Source organism: Sebastes umbrosus, chromosome 8 (assembly GCF_015220745.1).
Source record: "Sebastes umbrosus isolate fSebUmb1 chromosome 8, fSebUmb1.pri, whole genome shotgun sequence".
Lineage (NCBI taxonomy): Eukaryota > Metazoa > Chordata > Actinopteri > Perciformes > Sebastidae > Sebastes > Sebastes umbrosus.
The window spans coordinates 25,682,274-25,706,507 of record NC_051276.1 but is presented as its reverse complement, the minus strand read 5'-3'; the positions used below and the strand labels follow the sequence as shown (position 1 = coordinate 25,706,507).

At 40.2% G+C, this 24,234-nt stretch overlaps 1 protein-coding gene across 5 annotated transcripts in view; it reads left to right on the top strand.

Moving 5' to 3' along the window:
• dapk1 (death-associated protein kinase 1) overlaps positions 1-24,234 on the top strand; it is an 83,343-nt gene that overhangs the window by 50,437 nt on the left and 8,672 nt on the right. For all 5 annotated transcript variants that reach the window (XM_037776846.1, XM_037776847.1, XM_037776844.1 and 2 more), the window contains 13 exons: positions 602-754; positions 4,316-4,361; positions 4,612-4,701; positions 6,306-6,398; positions 8,835-8,954; positions 10,561-10,659; positions 12,842-12,940; positions 14,463-14,561; positions 14,677-14,874; positions 15,113-15,310; positions 17,997-18,095; positions 21,134-21,211; positions 23,917-24,133. In XM_037776846.1, coding sequence (XP_037632774.1) covers positions 602-754; positions 4,316-4,361; positions 4,612-4,701; positions 6,306-6,398; positions 8,835-8,954; positions 10,561-10,659; positions 12,842-12,940; positions 14,463-14,561; positions 14,677-14,874; positions 15,113-15,310; positions 17,997-18,095; positions 21,134-21,211; positions 23,917-24,133 — 1,589 coding nt within the window. The remainder of the gene's footprint in view (positions 1-601; positions 755-4,315; positions 4,362-4,611; positions 4,702-6,305; positions 6,399-8,834; positions 8,955-10,560; positions 10,660-12,841; positions 12,941-14,462; positions 14,562-14,676; positions 14,875-15,112; positions 15,311-17,996; positions 18,096-21,133; positions 21,212-23,916; positions 24,134-24,234) is intronic.

The following is a 24,234-nucleotide window of genomic DNA, read 5'->3' as shown; positions in this document are numbered from 1 at the left end:
GGTTGACATGCATGATCGCTCAGTCCCCTGTGTGTGTGTGTGTGTGTGCGCTGTACTGTGACTTGGTTTGTCCATTAACACATGCTTTTGTCTCGTGCTGGTGCGTCCCATAAAATTCCTGCGCTCCACTCAAACCCTTCGTATATTCTTTGTAAACGAGAGCCGTCCCAGCTGGCTTTCCTCTGTTGGTGTTTGACTAACACACCAAATACTTCAGTTCGATAGCGAGGCCCGACTAATGAGTCACCATTAGCTGCTACGAGGCTCCATAATCACATTCCCCACATCAACGAGTAGTAAGGTCTCAGTTTTCAGTTTCAGGGGTCGGAGCTAATCAGCGGTGGGTGAGTTAGTGTTTGAATGGAGATCCAAAGTATTCCCTATGATTAAAAGACCAACTGGGACAAGCTAGATGATAAGGAGACACTTCTGTTGTTAAAACAAATTAGATTAGAGGTTTTGGAGATTGATTAAAACACGCATCAAAAAGAAATTTAAATAATCTTGGTAAACATGTATTTGACTGTCTTGTCTTCATTGTTTCTCTTGGCTGAACAATACACCTCTAACCTTATTGTTAACCTCTGTCCCGTCTGTGCAGTCTGAGTGGTGCGTCTCCTTTCCTGGGCGACAACAAGCAGGAGACTCTGGCCAACGTGTCGGCCGTCGACTACACGTTCGACGAGGAGTTCTTCAACAGTACCAGCATCCTGGCCAAAGACTTCATAGCAAGGCTCCTTGTCAAAGACCCCAAGTATGTATGATCCCTCTGTCTGATATCTGATGCCATCATGTTCATACTCTCTAAAGTGTAGTAACTGCACAGCATGAGCTGGATGGGAAAAAATGTAGACATATCCGTAGATCACTCTTTTGGAAACTAACTAATGATTATTTTCATGACTGATTTATTTTTCTATGAATCATTAAGTCTATAAACCGTGACAGAATAGTGAAAAATGACCATCACAATTTCCCAGAGTCCAGGTTGAAGTGTTCAAATTGTCCAACCAATAGTCCAGAGAATGTCTGGGTTTTCTGCTTCATGACTTCAATGAAAAAATATCAAAACCTCTGCTCATTTTTCTCCTTAAAACGCCCAATTTATTGACCACAAAGACCTTCATCAGAGCTTGCCTAATGCTCCTCTGATATTGTGTTTTGTTTTTTGCATCCAACACCTTGTTTTGTGGTTGTGTGCGATGACTTAAAGGATTAATAATCATTTTCTGTCAGTCATGTAATGTATTAATCAGAGTGTGAACCAATCAGACAGTTTGACCTGAGGGAAAATGCTTTGAGATGACTCCAAGTTCTCGACTTTATTTGGAAACTTTCAATTTCCAAAGTTCCATATTTCCATTTAGGAAAATCACTATCGGATTAATAATAATTAATTAATTTAACAAGAATATAGCATCCAATAGTGTTTTAATTTGTGGAAATGTTATTTGTTTGTATGATCCAGCAGAGATACTGTCACATTTATACTAGTAAGGCTTCAGTAGGGCTGCAACGAACTATTGAAATCATTTTCATTATTGTTATTTCCATCGTGATGTATTCAAATGTCTTGTTTTGTCCGACCAACAGTCCAAAATCCAATGATGAAAACAGAGAAAAGCAGCAAATCCTCTAATTTCCAAGACTGGAACAAGTGAATTTTTGGCATTTTTGCTTGAAAAATTATTGATTATTAAAATAGTTTCCAAGTAATTATCTGTTGATCGACTACTCGATTAATAAATTATCTTTATATTCTATATATTTTACTCATGGTGACAAAATTCCATATATGCATTTTGGGAAAATCACTATCTGAAGTTCATTTTTCTGAATACATCTGGAACTGGAGTGTCAACTAGGGACTTAAAATCTGAAATTATTAGAATGACAGCAGCTCTTTGCCAATTAAAATTGAAAAAAAATGCTGCATTATAAATAAAATGTTGCATCTCATCCCTATCTTTATATAAATTCTATAATAATTAACTTTAAAAGATGTCATTCTAAATATAAATTTTTTTTAATTCTAAAAAGCTGACAAGAAAAGACAATATAGGCCCACTGCCGATATTCCAAATCAAACCATCTTGTCACTAGAGACGATGTGGTACCTAAAACTGTGAACCTCTCCCTTATTACAGAGTTGCTCTAGCAACAACTGAATGGCTGCAGCTACACATAAAGACGGGTGAATGCCTCCAACACTCTTATTCTCTCTCCTGCTTCTTCATAACAATGGAGCGAGAGCGAGGGGGCGAACGGCGGCGAATAATTATAGGTGTGGAGATAATTTCATTTAGACGGGATAAAGTGAGAAAAGGCACGGGTTGCTTTAAACAGACAGTGGGCGAAAGAGGAGACTGACTTTACAAACTTCAACTAATGGGGCTTTTAGAAATCCCCCGACCTCGTGCATCAAAACAGAACGGCTTGTAATTGATCTACATGGCGAGCAGACATGGATCCACTCAGCTGGCAGGAAGATTAATGAAGGCTCCCTTGAAGAAGACACACATTGATAATGTTCACCATGGCTGTGGACTGCAGCAGCACAATCACCGTTCACTCTGATTACTCCAATGTATGGGACATTTCCTCACCCCTCAAGGTCACTGTTATTCAGTCAGCAGAGTGAAGGTCTGTGGGTTTCTACTTTGACTCAGGTGTGCGTGTGTGAACACAGAATAGCCTCAGTTAGAAACAGGGATGTGGTATTGAACAGACGTCGACAGGAGGAAGTGGTGTGTGTGTAATGGGCCGCACCAGTTTCCCTAATGGTTTTATTGGCTCACCTTGAACAAACTGAAACTTTTTCAAAACAGTGTCTTGTTCGTTTCGTTAGTTTACAGCAGGCGTAATAAAGGATGTGGCAGGGAGGGACGAAGGGAAGTGTCTGTACTTTCAGCCACACCAGTTAGACTGAGAGAGACTAGCTCGGCTTTTACTGTTAATTGTTCATGTTAAATTAAATTTATTACACGCCGTTGTTGAATACTTGATTCTGATTGGTTAATCATGGCATTCTGCGGTCTGTTATTTCTTTATAGCAGACCGTTGCTATGTATAACAGACCGTTGCTATGGGTGCAGTTCTGATGTAGGACTCTGGCGGAACGTTTTTGTGTCATATTATTGATTTCTTAAGTAAGTAGCCGTGTAATAAGCGGGATAATGTACAGCTTGCGGGTCATGTTGTGAAAGAAACCCCTTCAGGGCAATGAGAGACCCCTCCACCCTGTCGGGGTTTATTTCACAACAATGATCAGCTCGCTGTACATTATCCCTCACATATAGTTTCTGTGTGGATGGAGTGTTTACTGTATGTTTTGGAACATCTTCTCCATCTTAAGTATCCTATTTGTTAAGATAAATGTATGTTATGGGAAGTGGTAGACGAATTGATGTCACGTAATTTGCTCCCTGTTTCCTCAGATGTCTCAGTACCTTATTTGACGCATTGTTGAAGAGAAGTATGACGAGATTAAAAGAGGAAATGAGATCAGATCAACAAAGGTCAATATAGAAAAAATATCAGGTCATCACAGTATTTTGAATGAGGATCGGTTCCAGTCAGCATGCGAACTACAGGGGAGATAGGGGGAGCTCAACTCCTCTTAATAAGGCTGCATTCACACCAGATCCAGTGGTCCTCCCATTCATTTTGAATGGGGGTAGTGCGTTTGGGCTGCGGATGTGGTGGCCTCAAGGGGTGCAGAAAAAAAGGCGTAAAAGTAGAAACAGAATCAACTTTTGGAGAAACTCAACCCGACATCACACTGCGGTGGCCAATCAGTAACCAGCGTTCCAGAGCTGTACAACCCGCCATGAGGGAGCAAAAGACGCTGTCAATGGGCCATTAAAGTGACTCTCCAAAACCGCCGCACAACCCTGTAGCGAATCCCTGCAACGCCTGACTTGAATGCAGCCTAAGACATAAGCTCCCGAGAACATGATTTGTAAAATTTTGGGGTGTCTCTAAAAGATGACAATATGCCATTTTTCTGTATCTTCATCATACATAAAATTAGGCTATTATTGATACATGATTCATGTATGAGGGTGATTCATCAATTCATTTTAATAAAGATACCGGCATGAATGAGGGCATATGTTTCCTCTTAAAAAGTAAAAATAAATTTATAATTTGGTAAATACTGAACTCTGCACATACCTCTGTCATTGCTATGAGCATTAAAATGCTGTGTCATTTTAGAAAGCATTGAATTAGACTGTTAACTATCAGCTCTGGAACTGCAAAATATCTAAAGACACTCCTATCTCCTTAATATTTTTGCATTTTCTGTCCACAGAAAGAGAATGACGATTCAGGATAGCCTCCTGCACCCCTGGATCAAGGTTGGACTCTGCTTCTCTATAGCTGAATGATGGCTTCTCCATTTAATTTAAAACATTTGTAATCCTGTACAATTTAAATATGTTTCCTTTTTTTATTTTATGGCAGTAGTTGATATTTGAAATGGCTCGGGTTTATAAGCTGAATGCTGCCAAGCCTCAACTGATTGATTCTGAACCAAAGCTATCCTGCCAGGAATATCCTCATAAGCTTTTTTTCTATCTCCTACATTTGTTGTGTTTGTGAATTCAGCCAAAAGACACTCAACAAGCACTGAGCAGAAAGGAGTCGGCTGTCAACATGGAGAAGTTCAAGAAGTTTGCAGCTCGAAGGAAATGGAAAGTAAGTGTTTCTCTCTGATACTGCCTCTAATTTTACACCCAAACTCAAGCTTCAGGAAAGACAAATTACTGCATGTTACAACAGAACATGCCCAGTAGCTCATCACATCCCCAAAACACTTCAATTTTGGCAGCTTCTTGCCAAAAAAACGCCTTAGAAGTCGTATTTGATGTCACCACAACTGCCATAACCATCAGATGTACCGCCAGCGCTGCTTTAGTGGTCGTCTCCTTGTCTGTTTCGGTTCATCACGGCTGACCCAGCAACGCTTCTTAGCCTGCAAGAAATACTGGGATTGTTTATCTGTGGTGGTTTGGCGGTGCTTTCACGCCATGTCTCCGTCTTCATGCTCAAGTCTCGCACACTGGAAGCTTCTGGCTCTTCAGTGACCTTGATTTAACTTTGAGTTAATTTATTACCACATATGAGACTGATGACAAAACATGACAAAGCAGAGATATTTTTTGTTAAAGTGAGATTTAAAAAGTATCAGGTTTATTAAATATATCACCATATTTTAATTAAAAAATCTAATTAAGAGAGCAAATAACATCCAGATGTAATAAAGGCCAGATTCTGTTGGTTTTAAGTCCAAAAGACCGTAAATAAAGTCCAATTCAAGACTACAGTAAGACCTAGTGTAATCAAATCTGTACACATCTATATATTTGCTGGTTTACATCCATTTGACAAAAGAACAAGCACTGATTGCAAGGTACCCTTAATATCACCATTAGACTTGTGGAGCTAGATTAGGTCAGATTACCTTGTGTATAGATTGATAAAGGTTTGAATAATACTAATAATGAGCTTTTCTGGTGTTTGGATATCATTGGACATTACAGGCTGGCCTCTGCCATTTACCCTTGTGTATTTCAGCTCTTTTCTTACATCATCATATTTTGTATTTTTTAGATGTGTGAATGAATGTTTTGTGTTTACAAACTTGCTCGCCTCAAAATGCTCCTTGAGGGGCGAATAAAGTTGTGTACCAACTCTGTATTTTTACACCTTAACATCCAATAGAGTGCTACAGGAATGACTCCTAAAACCCGGAAATGAGTTAGCATTTTAGCATTTCTGTCGACTGGAAGTCAGTGGGTTTATAGCCTAACGTTAGCTTTTTACTTCTGGCGATGGCATTCACACCTCAAAAATCATAAAAGTGGTGTTCGTTTGTGAAGATTATCTTTCTGAACAAAACCTGTAAGTATCATAAACGTGTGTTTGCCACAGAGCTTATTTTCTGCAATAATGCAAAATCCAATGGGAAAAATACCATTGGCTTTTTGTCGAGGTAACCAGGGCGATGCTAACTTCCTGCTTGGCCTACAAAAATACGTCATCCCTGGAGCACTCTATTATGCAATGCATAGCAAGAAAAAGTCCAGAGTCAAGTAACCTAACGGTATGAAGGATAATGGGTTATCAAAGAATGAATTACAATGAGTAACGTACTGTAACTGAAGTGAAGTAGAGCAGAAAATTGCTTCGTGTCTACACCTGCCTGCCCGTTCATGGTCCCCTGAACACCACTTGACATTAACTTGTTCTAGTTCTACTCATTCATGAACCAACGTTCTTCTTCTTCTTCTCTTTTCTAGCAATCCGTCCGACTCATCTCCTTATGCAACCGCCTGTCCCGCTCCTTCCTGTCCAGAAGCAACATAAGTGTGGCGCGCAGCGACGACACGTTGGTAAGACCTGGAGATCTGATTCTGTATTGAGCTTCGACTGGTACAAAAAGACATTAAAGCACAGAACAGACAGCAAAGATCTTGGTCCAAGTTCATTAAGCTGATTGGGTTTGCAGCTATTAACACCACTAAGGCTTTAAATTGCACTTGAGTAAAACAAGAGAACCATTACTTTTATCTCCGCAGTCTTTAATATAAACCAAATAAACGTAATTGACATGAAACTGGCAGCTTAATGAGATTCAGATTGCTTTTATTGAAGTGCATTTTCTAATTAGGACCCCGAGCTCTCTGTTACAGCTCTGGTATTTCTAACTCGACAATCTCTCCGAGAATCTTGAGCTCCTACATGTAATTGATCTGTTCCTCGTTTCCCACAGTGCCACAGGTCAGGTGTTTCGTAGTATTGCTGGAATTTCACTGTGTGTGTAACCTTAAAACCAGGTTGAGCTTATAGGAATGTGAGAAGGAAACTGGTGTAAATGTCAGTTAGTAATAAGTCAGTTAGTTGATACATACATACACAGTTTAGTGATACATAAGAAAGCTTTTATGTTATATGTGTGTATCTATACATTGATACCGACAAGCCTGTGAGATGTAAACACTGCAGTCTCAGTGAGAGGCTTAATCATTTACTAAGCATTATACCAGCAGTCCAAGGCCAGGCCTGTTTCCTCATCAAAGGATTACGCAGCAACTTCCTGGTGTAACAGGTGAGCTGGCAGGTAGAACAAAGCGCCCCCTGTAGTCCACAAACAGAACTGCTTTCTAGTAGATGTGTAGTCTTTATTGGCTGAGCAGCTCCAGGGTTAAGTGCTTTACTTAAATACTCAGAGGTGGGTTTTAGTGCAGTGGGACCTCTTTAAAACTAAGAAGTTGTTTGTGTTATTTGTTAGAGGCTGTGTATCAGAGAGTGGGAGTAAGTGCACACTTCGGGGAAATGGGTGTGAGAGCTGAGAAAGTATTAGTAAAAAGGTCTGCAGCTAATGATTATATTCATTATTGATTAATCTGCCAATCCTTTTTTGATTCATTGTTTAGTTTATCAAATGTGCCAAAGTAGAGAAAGAACTTGTCATGATCAAGTTTCCTTTTCCTGATCACCTCGATGTTTCCTGAACATAGAAACACAGGAGTCACCTAGATAATTTAGTGATGCAGACAGGCTTATCGCCATCAGTTTTAAAGGACCAGTGTGTAACAATTAGGGATGATCTATATATAATATTAATAAGTATGTTACCATTAGTGTATAATCACCTCAAAATAAGAATCCTTGTGTTTTCGTTAGCTTAGAATGAGCTGTTTATATCTATATAGGGAGCAGGTCCTCTTCACGGAGTCCGCCACGTTGCACCACCATGTTTCTACTGTAGCCCAGCACGGCTTGGGCCGGAGTCGATAACGTTATTAGCTCCCGTCGCCGCTCCTCTTTCTCTTTTGCTTCACCACTCACGTCACACTTTTCTGTCAATCGACTAATCAATTATTCTACTAATCTTTGCAACACAGATGAATAGTGAGAGAAACTCAGAGACACGGATGACTGACTGTGGGTTTAGAAGATTTTTTGTGGAGTTAGATAAGCTTTAGTCACCTTTACAAAACACCTCAAAAATAACTTCTCTGAAGGACAGAAGAGCATTACTCATTCTCTCTGCCAGCCCTGTTTTTCTCAGTCTGTCTGAGAGTTGTAACTGCTGAACTTTTAGTCATAAGACCACATCTTTATTTTCCGGATACCAACCTCCTTCCTTCATCCTTTTAATGTGATGACTGTTTTCTTCTTTTGATGGAGAGGTTTTTAAGTTTTAGGCCTACTCTGGAAATATTACTCATCAAAGAGAAATTAAGATAGATTGGTAAAACCTCTCCATCCTGTGTCATGAATTACAATTTTCAGAAGGTAAAAATCCCAAACGACAGTGTTGACAGCGAATCCCCAGCAGGCGGTTTGCTGCCCGTACATATTTGTGTTGTGTTTGCAGCTCCACTGAGGTGGTTTAGTCATGGCTCCCCCAGCAGGGAGGTTATGTTGAGGAATGTAGCTGGAGTTTCACGCTTGGCAGAACAAACGCCACATCAGCCTCGCCTCCTTTCCTCCCTTCCTCCTCCTCACCTCCCTGCCTTTCTCCTCCTCATCTCTTTGTGCAGCGGAGCGTCACAGCTGATTTCTGTGCCGTCCGGCTGACTCCGACTGAAGGTTATTGGGTCACAAGTCACAGCCAAAAAAAATGAAGTCTTGATATATTTGAACCTGAACTGCAAAAGAAAAGTCTGTTTGTTTCTGAGTGTGTTCATGCATGAGAAGAAGATGAAAGAGAGACTTAAGGGGGAGCATGTGATAGAAAGAATTCACAGGATTAATGTTCACAGGATTAGATCATCATCCTGCGAACAGTAGAAGAGTAACTATCTTTCCCTTCTGTCTAGGATGAGGAAGACTCCTTTGTGATGAAGGCCATCATCCACGCCATAAACGACGACAACGTGCCCGGTCTGCAGCATCTGCTCGGCTCTTTGAACAGTTACGACGTCAACCAGCCCAACAAGGTGACCAACACACACACACACATAGTGTACATAATTAGTATTAATCTTGTTTTATTTTATTTATTAGTTGTGAGATGTTTTTTGTTTCATTGCAACTGAGAAAATCAAATGCTCAAAGGTTTACAGGATTTATGTCCTCTTGATGTGAATGAATGCCATGTCTATAAAAGTAGGCAGTGGAGTCCACTTTCCCACAAACACAGACCTCAGTTCAGTTCAGTTCAGTTCAGTTCAGTTCAGTTCAGTTCAGTGTCATCACTAAAGCAGCTGATTGGTCAAGGGTCTTTTAGCCATTCGTGTCCACATGTTCTACCCCGGAGGAGGGAGGGGTAGTATGACGGCCTCTTTTAGGGAGTGAATGGAAGTTCCTGATCACAAGATCAAGAAGTGAGTTTTGTGTTGCTTGTGTAAGTCGCTGCTTAAAGCGGCAGTACACAGATTTTTGTCAATGAAATCATATCAGACATCGTGATACACAATTACGTCCTCTAATTTGATAATAACAAGCACATACTAACTCTTTGAATATCTAGAATATTTCTCAGAAAATCTGAATTGATCAGAATTCTGCTGATGGGAATACCCCAGTGTAGGTAAATCAAACTATTGTCTTCATCTGATTACTCTGTATTTGTGTGCATGCATGTAAACAGTCAGTGTATAGCTTGAAATATATATTTTTTTCTCTATAATTTCACTCGAAACTGTTATGTTCATTTTGCACTAAAGTTCTTAATTAAATGAGAAAACACTCAGTACTTTTCATTTGTCAAGTATTTAATTCACACAAAAATAGGCTTTACCATGTAGTTATTTTGCATAGACTATTTATTTATTGAATAACCAGAAAAGTGTGATATATATTGTTGTCGGTATATGAAATGGAAGATTATGGCCTTATCACCCGGCCCTAGTTCAAAGTGTGGCAGTTCCCTCTTATTTAAGTTTTTATTTATATGTATTTACAGAAAAAAAAATGATTACAGAAGAAGAAGAAGCACATAGTTGCATAAATGTACTGAGAGAATGGAGTGCAAAGAACGGTTTCTTTGTTTTTACACAACCTGATGTTTAGGTGCATATCCAGACTTAACAACTCCCTCCTCTTCATGCTGCTCGCTGTTTCGACGGGAAAGAGACGCCGTTTGTTGACAGCTGATGGGTGATGGGGGACATGATGTTATTAAACTCAGTGAAGTGTAGAGGAAACGAGCAGAGGGAGAATGAGAAAATGGCAATATGGAGAGAAGGAGGAGGAGGAGGAGGATAACAGTACAGGTAGTGACAGAGAGCTTAACTTTGTTCTATGTTTAAGTTCAGGAACTGGTTCAGAAAAAGTTTCTTCAATCCTCTTTCCTTCTATTCTTTTACCTCGGCTATGTTTCCATCACCATACAGACACTCTAAGACATATAGAGCTCAATACTGTCTAAAACCTGAGATACGTTCGTCTCATTTCCTGAACTTTTTAAGAACCAGTGTGAGAAAATCTGCCTATTTCCCCCTAGTCTTCTGTCACATTGAGATATTCAGCTCCACATTAAAGATACACAAGCACATCATGGTCAGAGAAAACTAAAAATAACAATATGTGTGTACATTGCAGCATGGGACTCCTCCCCTCCTGATTGCAGCCGGCTGTGGCAACATTCAGATCATCGAGGTGCTGATGAGGAAAGGAGCAGAGATCAAGGCCCATGATAAGGTAAATACTCCGGTCAGTGTGGCTCTGACTGCCAGCTGTGGAGTTTAATTTACATGCATTAAAGGCGTCAGAGCAGAAGAATGTGACAGACTGTCATTTGGATTATGACCGGGGCTATCTACACTATAAATACATGAACTCATTGCTGCTCAACGTACTGTACAGACTAGCATATGCTAAACCCACATGTTTTAAATAGTCTGAAAAAGCCCTGTAGATAGATACTTGATCCTTCCATTAATCCATCTGTAGCTTCTATAGAAACTTTTTTGCAAAACTAATATGAAAAACTATTTGCATATCTTAAACTTACTTGAACACTGTCACAGAACATGTGTTAGAAAATGGGAGCTGGGCAATAAATCAATATTATGGTCATTCGACTTTATTTATATGAGCATACATGTAAAGTATAGTGCCCAATTTTTGGGCATATCATTTGTAATTAAGAAATAACAATAACAAAGTGAGTTAAGAGTTGTTTTGTACACACTGGAAGTAGGGCTGCGACTAACGATTATACTCTCAAATAAACAATTAATTGTCAAAATGTCAAAACCTAGTCAAACACATCCATCACATGTTCCCAGAGCCCAAAGTGTGACGTCTTCAAATGTCTTCAAAACCAGAAGATATTCAGTTTACTGTCAGAGAAGACAAAGAGAATCAACAAATATTCACATGGGAGAAACTGGAACTGGTTTAAAAATAGCACATGACTTTTGTGTGGGATTTTTGCACACGTTTTCCACATTGTAATATATAACTGGATCCCAACCTGATAGTGTTAAATTGATTTCACCACATCGCCAAGCCCTGGGGAGAGGATTTTTTCTTCTTTTGTGCTTTTGTTTTGGAAGGTAGCAACATGAGCACTTTATAAATGGAGAGTCTAAACTTGAATACAGTGACCATAGTCCTCATTCGATTTCAAGTTTTATCAATTCCTTCACTGCATATTTTAACACTTGTTGCCTCTTGTATATCTGAAATTGTTTGGTATCATCACAGAGTTGTCATGATAACAAACACATTGGGTGCTTTTTATTATGCTAAGTTATGCTTCATCGCATCCTCTCTTCTTTGGGACCCGGGAATCGTCCCCCTCCACCATCATGCAGGATTTTCTAATCCCTTAAATGCACCTTGAGGAGAGAGGAGGCTTCTGGAGGAGCTTAGAGCGAGGAAACACAGGTGTATCCTACGCGTGAGTCTTTTATCAAGTGGCGTGACATATGCTGTGTATGGCACACAGTTTGAAGCTTAAGACTGACGCTATGGAACCAATGACTTCTTATTTAGCAGCCTCAGCTCTTCCGTCTCTCTCATATCCTCGCTGGGAGGAGTTAAAGACGCGATGAGGAGACATGAGGAGACACATTAGCATAATGAAAAGCACCCATTGTCACTAGATTTTTAGCAGGTTCAGTTTTAAAGGGGACCTATTATGCTTACTTTCAGGTGCATACTTGTATTTTGGCTTTAATGTTCGAAAAATGCTTTATTTTTCTGATACCGGCTGTGCTGCCCCACCTCTTTTCACCCTCAGTTTGAAACGCTCTGTTTGAGCTCCAGTCTGCTCTGATTGGTCAGCTGACCCACTGTTGTGATTGGTCAACTGAACCAAACTCTTTGGACTCCGCTCCAGCTCCACTCTAACTATCTTTGTTTGAGGGTGTGCCGAACTAGCCGTTATGCAGGTATTATGCAAATGTGTTACTTGGTGACATCACCACGTTACAGAAGAAAAGGCGGGACTTCAATCAAGGCGATTCAGGCCGTTCAGGAGCAGTGTTTCTGTGGGGGAGAGTAACTCCTTTTGGCGTGGACTTTTGGCTTTGCAACTTTGCAGACCTTTTACATGCTCAAACAACTATATAATATACTAAAGGAAAGTAGAAAAGCATAATGGGTCCTCTTTAAATGGTTACCATTAGCTGACATTCAACAACAACAAGTTGGCTTGTGCAGCTCTAAATTGTTAAGAGTACTTTCACTGGGAAGGCAGGATGCAAGCACATCCTCAAAATAGTTTCAAGCTCTTTGTCTGAAAACACGCTGTGCAGTATTTGAGAATGATGTGTTCATATCATCGGGCTGCAGACACATTCCCGTAGAGCTTCATTTTCTAGTAAAGGTCAGGGATAAATCCTGGAATTTCTCTTCTCCCTTGAACCTTCAGAGCGGAGCCAACGCTATCTACTACGCAGCGAGACACGGCCACGTCGAGACCCTGAAATTCCTCCATGAAAAGAAATGCCCTCTGGATGTCCAAGATAAGGTGCATCACTCACATACACACACACACATACTTACTACTGTACTACTCACCACACTCTGTTATCTACCAGCAATTACTCACACACTCCTACCCATCAAACCTCTTGAGAAGCATTACTTTGATTCCCCGAAATGCCCAGATACACACACACAATTCACACGCTCACACTCACCACAGTAAGCACCTGGGGAGAAAACCAGTTACTCTGGCATTTTATCAGCTTATTTGCTGTTGCTATAGAAACAGGGCTTGCTGAGAAAGATGGGTTGTCTGTGTGTGTGTGTTTGCTTTTGATGCTGGCGTAGCCTCGATCACTCGCTTGGGCAGACGAAATCCCAAAAGCATTTTTTTCCGATCTCTTCAATCATTTCAGGTGGTGTCCTGTTCTGTCTGATACAGAGGGTTATTAAAGTGTTATCTTACTTTATTACGCTATAACCCCGAAATCACAAGCTGAGGTGTCTGTGTGTGTAACAAAGTAATTGTCGTATGAGAAAGGGAAAGACCTTTGTAACACATTTTTAACAAGGTGAATCTTTTCTATCTCCTGTGCTTTTATGTAATCCCCCTAATTAAATAGGCCTGTAAAGTTAGTTTTTTCCCCGACATAGATCCATTAGATGCTATTTTAAGCGAACACGGCGTCTTGGGTGTCGTTTCACATAAGCAGCTTCTCTGCTAACGAGCTTCCTCTCTGACTGGCAGCCATAAAGTTAAAGCTGATGGATCGATTTCTAACGAGTCCGATGTCTGCGCGCACAGGACAGTAAAATCTAAATGCCTTGTTTGAGTGGACGTTTTGGAAAAGTGGATGACTCAGCGGAAATGGCACGACTAACAGGAAAATCATCATCATATCCTTGGATATCACTGCTTTAACATATTTTTCCACATGAAAGCAGAGTGCAAAATACACGGGGGAAATCAGGGGGGTCCCCCAATAGTGTCCAGTGAATGCTGAAGTCTTACACTAAGTATCTCATTAGAAAAAGCTGAACTAAAGGCGGAGTAGTGTTCGGGGTGATGGCGTTTAGTAGTCTCATTTAGCCACTTGTTAGCAACCGTCTTTTTTATGACACATAAAAGCTTCAAAATTCACAAGTGGGATGTTTACTGGCGTATTAGAACAAACCATTAAAATCTCATTAGTTTAAACCACAGACCTTATTTCAGGCTTCTAACTAAAAACCCATTAAAAAAACATTGACTCTATGGAGGAAACACCACAACAATATGAATAATGTTGACTAAATGTTTTGCAGTTTCAATAATGAATACTGCTGGTCTGGACATAGTAAGCTTTTAAAATACATTTTTAGTGACAATTGCAAGTGACAAATTATCTTTTTAAAACTTTCCCAGAGACCTCAAGTGTAAATCAAGTATGCTTATTTCGCACACTGCATGAAAGTAATGAAAACATCCTGTTGTTTTATTTCAAGTTGTGGTTGATTGAATCTTCTTACTGTACATTTGAACTGCTGATGATTTGTTGATGTTAATTCTCTGTTGTGTCCTCCAGTCCGGTGAGACTGCTCTTCACGTGGCGGCTCGTTACGGCAACGTGGATGTGGTGAGCTACCTGTGCAGCATCCGGGCCAACCCAGACCTGGCTGACAGGGTAAGCACATGCATACATTCACATACACATGTTGCTGAATAACCTAGTGTTGACCTTTCTTCAACCAACGGACCATTGTTTTTTATTCTTTTGCATTCTATGTTTCTGTCTCCAGGAGCAGGAGACCCCGCTGCATTGCGCTGCGTGGCACGGATACTCGCCAGTAGCCAGAGCGCTCTGCCAGGCAGGCTGCCACGTGGACGCCAAGAACCGTGAGGGGGAGAGTCCGCTGCTGACTGCATCTGCTCGGGGCTTCTCGGACATCGTGGAGTGCCTGGTGGAGCATAGGGCCGATCTAGAGGCGACTGACAAGGTGATCAGACCTGAACAATCTAGCTCAGTGCCCCACTCATTTCATGGATTCATGATGAATTTTCATGTCTGACTCTTTTCAGTACAACATGCAGTGTTTTAATAACAATGCAAAGACAATAACACTGTTTTATTGTTATATATATATACACACACACACACACACACACACACACACCGACATGAACACCAACATTCAGTAATGTGACACCGGAGGCTTTACGTCGTGTTCTCTCCAGGACGGCCACACGGCGCTCCACCTGGCTGTACGGAGGTGTCAGGTTGAAGTGGTCCGCTGCCTCCTCAGACACCACTGCCACCTGGACCAGCAGGATCGCCATGGCAACACGCCGCTGCACATCGCCTGTAAAGACGGAAACCTGCCCGTCGTCACGGCGATCTGCAACGCCAAGGCCAACCTCGACCTCCCCAATAAGGTGAGGACAAACCACTGGCCACCACACCAATATGGCTTTCTTCTAAAAGCAATTACATGACATCACATTCATTTTTATCAAAAGCTACTGACTTTTAGGGAATAATTTGAGGTTTAGAGTCTTGCTCAAGGACACTTTGACATGTGGAATCAGGGATTAAACCACCAGCCTTATTACTTTAGGATTTTCTAGATCCTCTTGGGGGATCGTTGGGTGCTTCTGGGTCCAAAATAATATTCCATTTTCTAAAATGGGTGTACTGATCCTCGTATTTCGTGTTTAGCAAACCAGCAAATATTTTACCAAAAGCTGTGAGTAGCATTAAGAACCAAGAGTAAAACTATTTTTATTAGTAGCACTACGTGATGCGTTTCACCACCGTGATGAGTTGACTTTTTTAGATTTTCTAAAGGTCTTATAAGCAGCCAGACCAAACTACACAACATGGTCAAAAGTATGTGGACACCACTGTCCATTAGTTCAAGGGAAATGTTAAGGCTGTAGCATACAACGATCTTTTGCACAGTGTGCTCATTCCTGTTTCTACCGACGTCGTGCACAGAGCAAGGCACATGAAGAAATGGTTTTCCCAGTTTGGTCTGGAAGAGCTTGACTTGCTTGCACAGAACCCTGATCTCAACCCCATTCAACACTTCTGGGATGAACTGGAACGTCGACTGCGAGCCAGACCTCATCACCCAACATCAGTGTCAGACTTCACCGATGTCAACATCTGGTGGAAGCCTTTCCAAAAGGGTGGAGGCTGTTATAGCTGCAGATTAATGTCCATGAGATTTATGGCCTCAGTGTCCACATACTTTTGACCATAGCTGTTGCATCCAGGCTAAACTAGAGCCAAACAGAGGGATAAATAATCATAGAGAGCAAACATATTAAAGGGATTAAAGGGATTTCTGTAAGTGTAAATATTTGCAGCCTGAGGGGTTTTCCTCTGTTGTGCAGTCTAATCTTGACTGGGCTCATAAATCTGGCATTCAGTATATTGCTTGTAAAAAAATATTTAGGTCTATTAATTGTGGTAGTAGTTAAAATACAGAACTTATTTGAGCTTTTTTTGGATTGAAAATGTTTTTTATTGTGATGTTTGCTAACTAAGCAGCTTTTTTTCTCTTATTTGGATGAACTTGTCCTTTAAGGGCGCTCTCAAATACCTGGTTTATATTTGACTGAAGATCCCATCTTGCTTTGCCTCTCTGCCAGGAACGACTTCCCACACATGTTTCTGCCTTTTCAATTTCTATTTTGACGCCATCCACTTTAATGTATTCTGCAATGGGATTGCTCTTCTCAGATGCTGGTAGCCCCCTCAGCTTTTTCTGCATACGGAAACATTCTTTTCCCCAGAATAGTTCAGGGAAGTGATGTGCATCGGCAGCAGACGGCACTGCCGGAGATGTTTTGATTTATTCATTATTTTCAGCTTCTGCCTGTTGTTTTTTTTTTTTTTTTTAAAGCTTATCTAAAGCAGCATATCACACGTTGCTGAGTCTCTGCCTGGATTTGTCTTCACTGTCAGCTGCAGACACAGAGGAGAAAAATGAGAAGGGTGGAATTGAAAATGTCTCCTGTTCTGTTTACAGCAGAATAAAGCAGGATGAATGCCTTCTTGTTGTTTTCAAGTTGTGACAAAAGGGAATCGATTGAAACGCTGCTTTCAAAACAAGCTTTTCTTTTATCTTCTGGCGTAGAAAACTTTTATAGGAGTCGGTATTTGGGGGTTCACTATACATTGTGGTGAAAAATAATGATGGTTAGTGATTATTACTCCCACTTCAGAGAGCACTGTGAACACAACACAGTGCTCCTGCTTTGATTACCAGTCTTATTTTTCTTAACCCCGCCGGAGCACCTTTCTACCAGTCAAACAGAGGCAGGGCCAGCAAGTAGACTCCTTGTAGCCAGTCAACCAGCTGAAGCACGACTGTTTAGTTGCAGCCTTTGTTCAACTTTGACTGAGCGGATGTTCACTCTCAGCCAATTGACACACAGAAATGGATGGAAGTTATTTTTCTAGAGTGATTTATCACCATGTTTACTACATGATCACACTACCAGACTATAAACTGTAACATCGCTCTCATACACTGTTTACAGTTTGTGATGGCTCTCAATATTGATTCACCACCCACATCAGAGCCTTAACATCACATCCTTTTTCCGAGCCAAGTGCGGGGCAGATTCAGCGAATGAAAATGTATTGTGACTTTACCTTAAATCACAAGTTATACTTTCCACGTCTGTGAGGGTCTGTGTGGCATACATTTCATCATCTACCCGTATTCACAAAGATACGCATTTGTACAAGCTGACAAACATCTGTGTCTGCAGACAACCAGTGTAATACAAACAGAACTGTGTGTCCATGTTCAGAGCCGAATATAAGCCCACATTATATTGCCCATTTCCACATGGCCACGTCCTTGAGGATCCTTCGCACAGACCTTTACAGACACGGGCAGATGACTAAATATTTGGCTTTCGTGTCGGTTTTGGATTATATAAGGTGGGCCAGACATTCCTAATCCAGCCGTGGATCCTCATCCTGCTGGATCTTTATCCTGTTATTTCACACTTGACATAAAACTTAACAAAATATTCTGCTGAGTGTATCAGTTTCAGGTTTTGCAGTTTTTTTTACATGCCAAATGTTTCTCTCTTTATCCAGTATGGCAGAACTCCCCTCCACCTGGCTGCTAACAACGGGAGCCTTGAGGTTGTCCGTCACCTCTGCCTGGCTGGAGCCAATATCGACGCCGTCACCAACGTAAGTCAACGCACGGCTTTCTTCTTTTCACCGTTTCCCTTCACTTTACAGTAACGGCATGTGTCATAATGCATGATGGGGGGGATTTATCTCAGGCATTGCAGGTTATTGTGAAAACAATTTCAGTAAAAATCCAGTGCAGCTTCTTGGCATTTTGATAAATTATACTGTATAAGCTGGTTTATATATGAACTCTGCTGCTCTCAGTAGAGCTGAATGCATTAGCATGTAGAGAGGATTTGCCCTATGATAGATTTTTCAATATGAAGGATGTTTCCATGGTTGAATGAAATGGATAAACAACATACATGACATATCGTATACAAACAGAAAACATCTCTGTCTCTATTTATCAAATATTGTTGGTGAGTTAATTTCCTGCTTGAGCTGGCGAGCACGTCGCCGCTCACTTCTTAGACACACTTAATAAAAGTGGAAAAGCTGATGGCAGCTTTTAAACTGGGTTTAATCTGCAGGAACTCATTATTAGCGCTGCCCTCCTGATACTGAGCTGCACCGCCTTTCTTTTCTACAATCTCTGCCTCTGCGGGTTTAAAGCTTAAACATTTTTTTTATTATTGAAATTGATTTAACCTCTTGACCCCTGATGCGCACGTTAAATTTACCTTTAAATAGCTTCAAAGTTTTGGCAAAACCGTTTTTTCCTCACAGCACATTAGAGGCCATATGTTTGAAATATTCAAATCCAAGGTGTCAGTTTTTATAGCTACACTATATTACATCAGATACAAACATTTTAGATTATTTTGTTCATTGTTTTATACACATTTTTGTGCAATTCAGCCAAGAATATTCAGTATCTTTGGAAAGACGTTGAGCAGAGCTGAGATGTGTGACGTGGTAGTTATTGGAAGGCTCCACAGCCAGATGTCTCACACTGAGGTTTCCTTTTCTCTCTCTGCATTCTCTAGCTGTTAATATTGTATGACAGCTGATGTGCTATGCATGTTTAATCTAAAAGCACATATTGAGATGTATAATTCATCGTCCAGTGGCCTGTTGGTCAGTGGTTTGTTGTGGAGCAGCTGAGGGAGGACGCAATAACCTCAAGGCCTGATTTCTATCATTTGTTTTAAGAATACATTTGTGGCTCAGTAGAGTCAGCTAGCATTGTGAGATTGAATTTAATTTTCAGCCTCTGTCGTATAGCATCATTCCTCCCTCTTCTTCTCCCCCTGTTGCTCTGCCTGGCATGTAATCAACACAAACACTTTTAGACGATAGATGTTTAATCTAAAGCGGCGATACTATAGATGATCTAATATTCATTTTGTGGCCAACATAACACCAGCCATTCACATCGTCTGCCAGTTGCTAAGCAGCGATAGTAGTAGTCGTAACACCCTACCATCTGTAAGATAATTTACTCATATGTTAATCACACTAAGTGGTCAACTTTTTGTTCTAGCTGCTCTTCATTCACGTTTAGCTGACAACTTAAAAGTCAGTGTTCTTATAATATTACGTGACTTTATCAGAGAAATACTAAAACTAAAATGAGAATAAAGCTAGAAAATGCATTGCTAAGGGCTCCAGATTAAAACTAGATAAAATAATCAGTGTCTTTTCATAACAAACCCAGTTGAAGGTCCTCTGCCTGTAATGGTCTGCAGAAGGAGGAAGAACTCTGTGGGCGTTTCAGGCTGTCAATGCAGTTTGTCCCCGAGGAGCAGCAGCAGCCAGAGCCGGACAGTGACAGATGGCTGCGTTACTGAAAGAGACGTGAAACTTGTCGGGACTGTGGTGTTTATGTGTCAGTGTGTTGAAGGGAAAATGGGAAAAAAGAGAGTAACAAATTAGGGCAGTTGTAGAGCTGGACGGAGGGAATAAAAGAGAGTGTGTGTGTGCAGCTGTTGTTTAACTGCTACAATCATCTGTAGAGTTCAGCGCTTAAAGGGGAACCGATTTTACCTTTCTTTGTCTGTTTACAGGTGTTGGGGAGTACTGCTACATATGAGAAAAAAAAAAGTGTATAACGCCTTTTGTTGCTCCTGTGTGAAGTCTGATAAATTTGCCTCAAGTGATGTCACTTGAGTCAGCTTTGGTTGGGGCTAAAGACTACAAGTTTGGAAATTAAAAAAGTTAGACAGTAGCTCCTCATCTCTGCTTCAGGCAATGAAATTAGTGAACTTGTTTACAACATGGGAAGTCGTGTACACGATTTGCTTGGCGTTCAAGTGGTTAAGTCGTGAGAACACCGCTGCTAAGCAATGGCAATGTCAACGTTACTGTCGGCGTCTAGAAGCCACAGAGGCTAACAATTTAGCAAGTGGGTAACATAATGAAGTAAATGCAAAGGTATAATGACAGAGGAAAAGGATGAGGCTGTTGGAAATATCAACATTTTCCCCAGACTAACGTCCTCAGCACAGGTGTTATATGGTCGTATTTACTTTTTCTAGTTAAAACTCTAGCAGCTGCGTTCTGGAGTAGTTGCAGACGATTGAGATGCTTTTTAGGCAATCCTGTGTGCAGACTGGAAATAGAAGCATGGACGAGTAGTAAAGGTCAGTTCAGTGTTACTAGTAGATTAGTGTTTTAATTAAATCCTGTACAAAATATCCATGTAGCACAGGAAACAATGCTCCTCCTCTACAGCAATGAACACCTCACTGAAGTGGCTAAAAATGGAAAAGACAGAACCGAAAAGTCAGCCTGACCTTTTACTGGTTGTCTCTCTTTGAAAAATAAGTGATCAGTATCTCCTCTGTGAATCTCACATGATGCACAGTTCACACACACAACACCCTGCTTTAACCGTAATACTGTCAAAATGGTGTTTGGCCTGTGTTTGGATAATGAACAAGCAACATTCAGTGAAATACAATAAGATGTTTCTGTTGTTATTGACAGTTATGTTGCTAACATACTGTATTTAAGTGCTGCTGACTCTTGTGTAGCAGTGTGTTTCCTTGTTCTAAAATGACAAAACTAAAAAACTACGAGATTTTGATTTGTTTGTTCATGATTTCTTCTCATGCATACATGCATCCCCTTTTCTCTTTTTATTCTCTCAGGATGGAAAGACAGCAGAGGATTTGGCTCATACTGATCAACATGAACTCATCGTCTCTTTGTTGGGAAAGCTTAAAAAGGTAAAATACGACACACCTAAGCCGATCAATACGTGTTTTGTGTTATTTAAATGTAACAAAGGGGAAAGAAAAGACGTGAAACCGGGTTTCACAAGCACTCCTCACACTTGGTTTATTTCAGTCAGAGGTGTGGAGAGAGACGTCTGCAACATGAAGGTGTTAGATTTTAGCATCCTGCCATTTTTAGACATTTAGTGGCAGAACTTTACTCAACACATACAGGTAGAAGAGATAAATGATACAGAAACTAACAGGTTTTTAGCTTTAAAAAAGTAACACTTTATAATAACCATCATTTATAAATGGTAAATTGATAGTTAATTAAACTTAGTCAATAGTTAATTTACTGTCAACAATGAAATGATAATTAATAATGTTTACTAATTATTAGAATGCTATAATTTCTGTTATTTTATCATTAGTTTGTTTAATATGACATAATTAGTTTATAAATTCTATATTGTATCATAGCTGATAAGAGATGATAACAATTACATTCTGATTACATTAGTAAACTATTTATTAACAGTTTATTGTTGCACACATTATAACATTTGATATACTATATTAAGTATTGGTTAATGATTACAAAATGATTTGTAAACTTTTAAGAAATTGTTTGTAAAACATCTGTAAATATTACATAGATAGATGGACCATAAACCAATTATTAACCATTGACAAAGTATTAACTATCTATCTAAATAATGTTTATAGATGCTTTACAAAGTATTTATTAACCATTTAACAAAGTATTATAATCATCAGTTGCAACAGTAAAATAACTATTAACTAAGGATAAAGTTAATTTAGTTTAATTATTAATTAATCAATTTACCATTTATAAATGATGGTTATTAGAAAGTGTTACAGCTTAGGTAACATTATAGAAATAAGCTTCAAAACTAATACTTTTTTGTTACATTTTAGCCTTTTGACTGACTTGAAGCATATTGAAAGAACTGGTTTGGCTTCAGCGTCTTGCTCAAAGGCACTTCAACCCGACCGGACTCAACCCCTCTAGTCACATGACATTCAGCTTGTCTAAACTCTAAACTATTTGCTCCAGAGGTGAACAGTACAGGGAGTTAACTCCAGTGTTCCCAGTTCGACCCGCGTCACATCCACCAGAACACCTAAAGCTAAATGTTACTCCTCTAATCCATTTTTCCAGAAAACCTGCTGAGATTCGGAGCAGAGCGTGAAAACATGACAGCAGCAACTGTGAAAACAGTCATCCTCTGCATATGCTGGGCTAATTTAAGACACTTTGGCTCGTTGATGCCAGTTTTTGACTTCTCGAGAACCCAGAGAGGAGAAAAAAAACACACTCCTGTTCCTCTAACTTTAAAAAGAGAAAACGTAGTTAAGTTGTATTCTGCTCAGATGTGAATAGCACATGGAAAGTTTATTTATTGAATGTGTTAACATGACCCGGGTGGGAGTAGGGAGAGCTTTTCATATCCCACACAACCACTCTCAGTGTTTGAAGCCTCTTCTGATGTGTGACTCATCTATCGGATGGTTTAAAAAGTGTCTTTCATGTTAACAAATGTTATCGGTTGGATTGGCAGAATCACAGAAAATGTCTTTCATTGTTTTATGTATCTGACTGTACAGCGTGCTTTATGTTTTTACACACATAAACTTTGTTAGATTAGTGGGTGGATCCAAATAATAATGAGAGAATCGACCCCAAAATAGAGTTTAATTTTAATGTAAAAAAATACAAGTAATTCATGTGATGATGGTTTACACTTAACATACATTATTGTCAGATATTCAGATATGTGACAACCATAACACATAACAGACAGGTGCAGATTAATTTAAATAGTGTTCCCGTTGTGTGTGTTGTTTTTATTTTTAATGTCATGCAGGGTGTAAGGTTAGTTCAGTGTCTAAAGCACAACACTGTTAGACACATTGTACAACACATGTTAGTTTCACCAGTATATATATAGAAAGGAGCATGTGTACTCCCTTTACACTAAGGTGTTTCACTACTTAGGTATCACTTTTTAACAGAAAAAGATTCTTTTTAGTTTTTGGGGCACGTTTGCCTTCATTAGACAGACTGACTGTCTCCAAATTGCATTTGTAGTAATAGTCTGTATCAGAGTTCTGGACGGATCTCATCTCGGACCCACTCAGCACCGAGATATGCAATACCGTACTAATCACAAATGACCAATTAGTTCCGCAGCTCGACCCCAAAACCGCAAATCCTATAATAACCATGCAATGTTCAAATATTTGCAGCATTCACATGCGTCAATAAACACTGCAGCAGCATCCAAAGGTCTCCGTTCTCTTCTACTCTGTTCTTCTCTTTTCTACATCAGTTGTGGAAATTTAAATTTTTAGATAAAAACTCAGAAAGTATTTCGCCTCCAGTGCACTTTACCAATCTCAAATTTCACAGCTGTTTACAGACTGTTGTTAGTTGTTCGAACATGAAATACGAGGTGTTCTGCAAGCGCTACTGTGACTGTTGTGTTTCAACTTTTCTCAAAAAGAAGTATGTGGAACAAAATCTGATAAGTGGAAGTCTGTCGTCTGATTTTTGGGGTTCTTTGAAATGAAAACATTTGGGAGTCCTTGTCATACAGTAGATAAACGTGTATCTCAGTGTGACCTGACCTGTCAGAGGTTTTTAATGAATCCTTTTCTTCCTCTGTGGTGTTTTCTTTTGGGGTCGCCAGGACAACCACAAACTGAGCTACATCCAGCAGCTGCGGCCAACTCAAACCGTCCAGCCCAGGATCAAGCTGAAGCTGTTCGGACACTCCGGAGCCGGGAAGAGCACCCTGCTGGAGTCTCTGAAATGTGGCATCCTGCGCAGCTTCTTCAGGAGGAAGAGGACACGCATGACCAACACCACCCGCCACCCCAACTCCCCCGTCAACTCCAAACCTGCCGGTAGGTGACAGACGGCTCCGCTGAAGCTGAGATAATCCTTCACAAGATTAAGCTTTCACCTGCCGAGGACCAGAATGATTTATTCTGCCAAAACAGGCCAG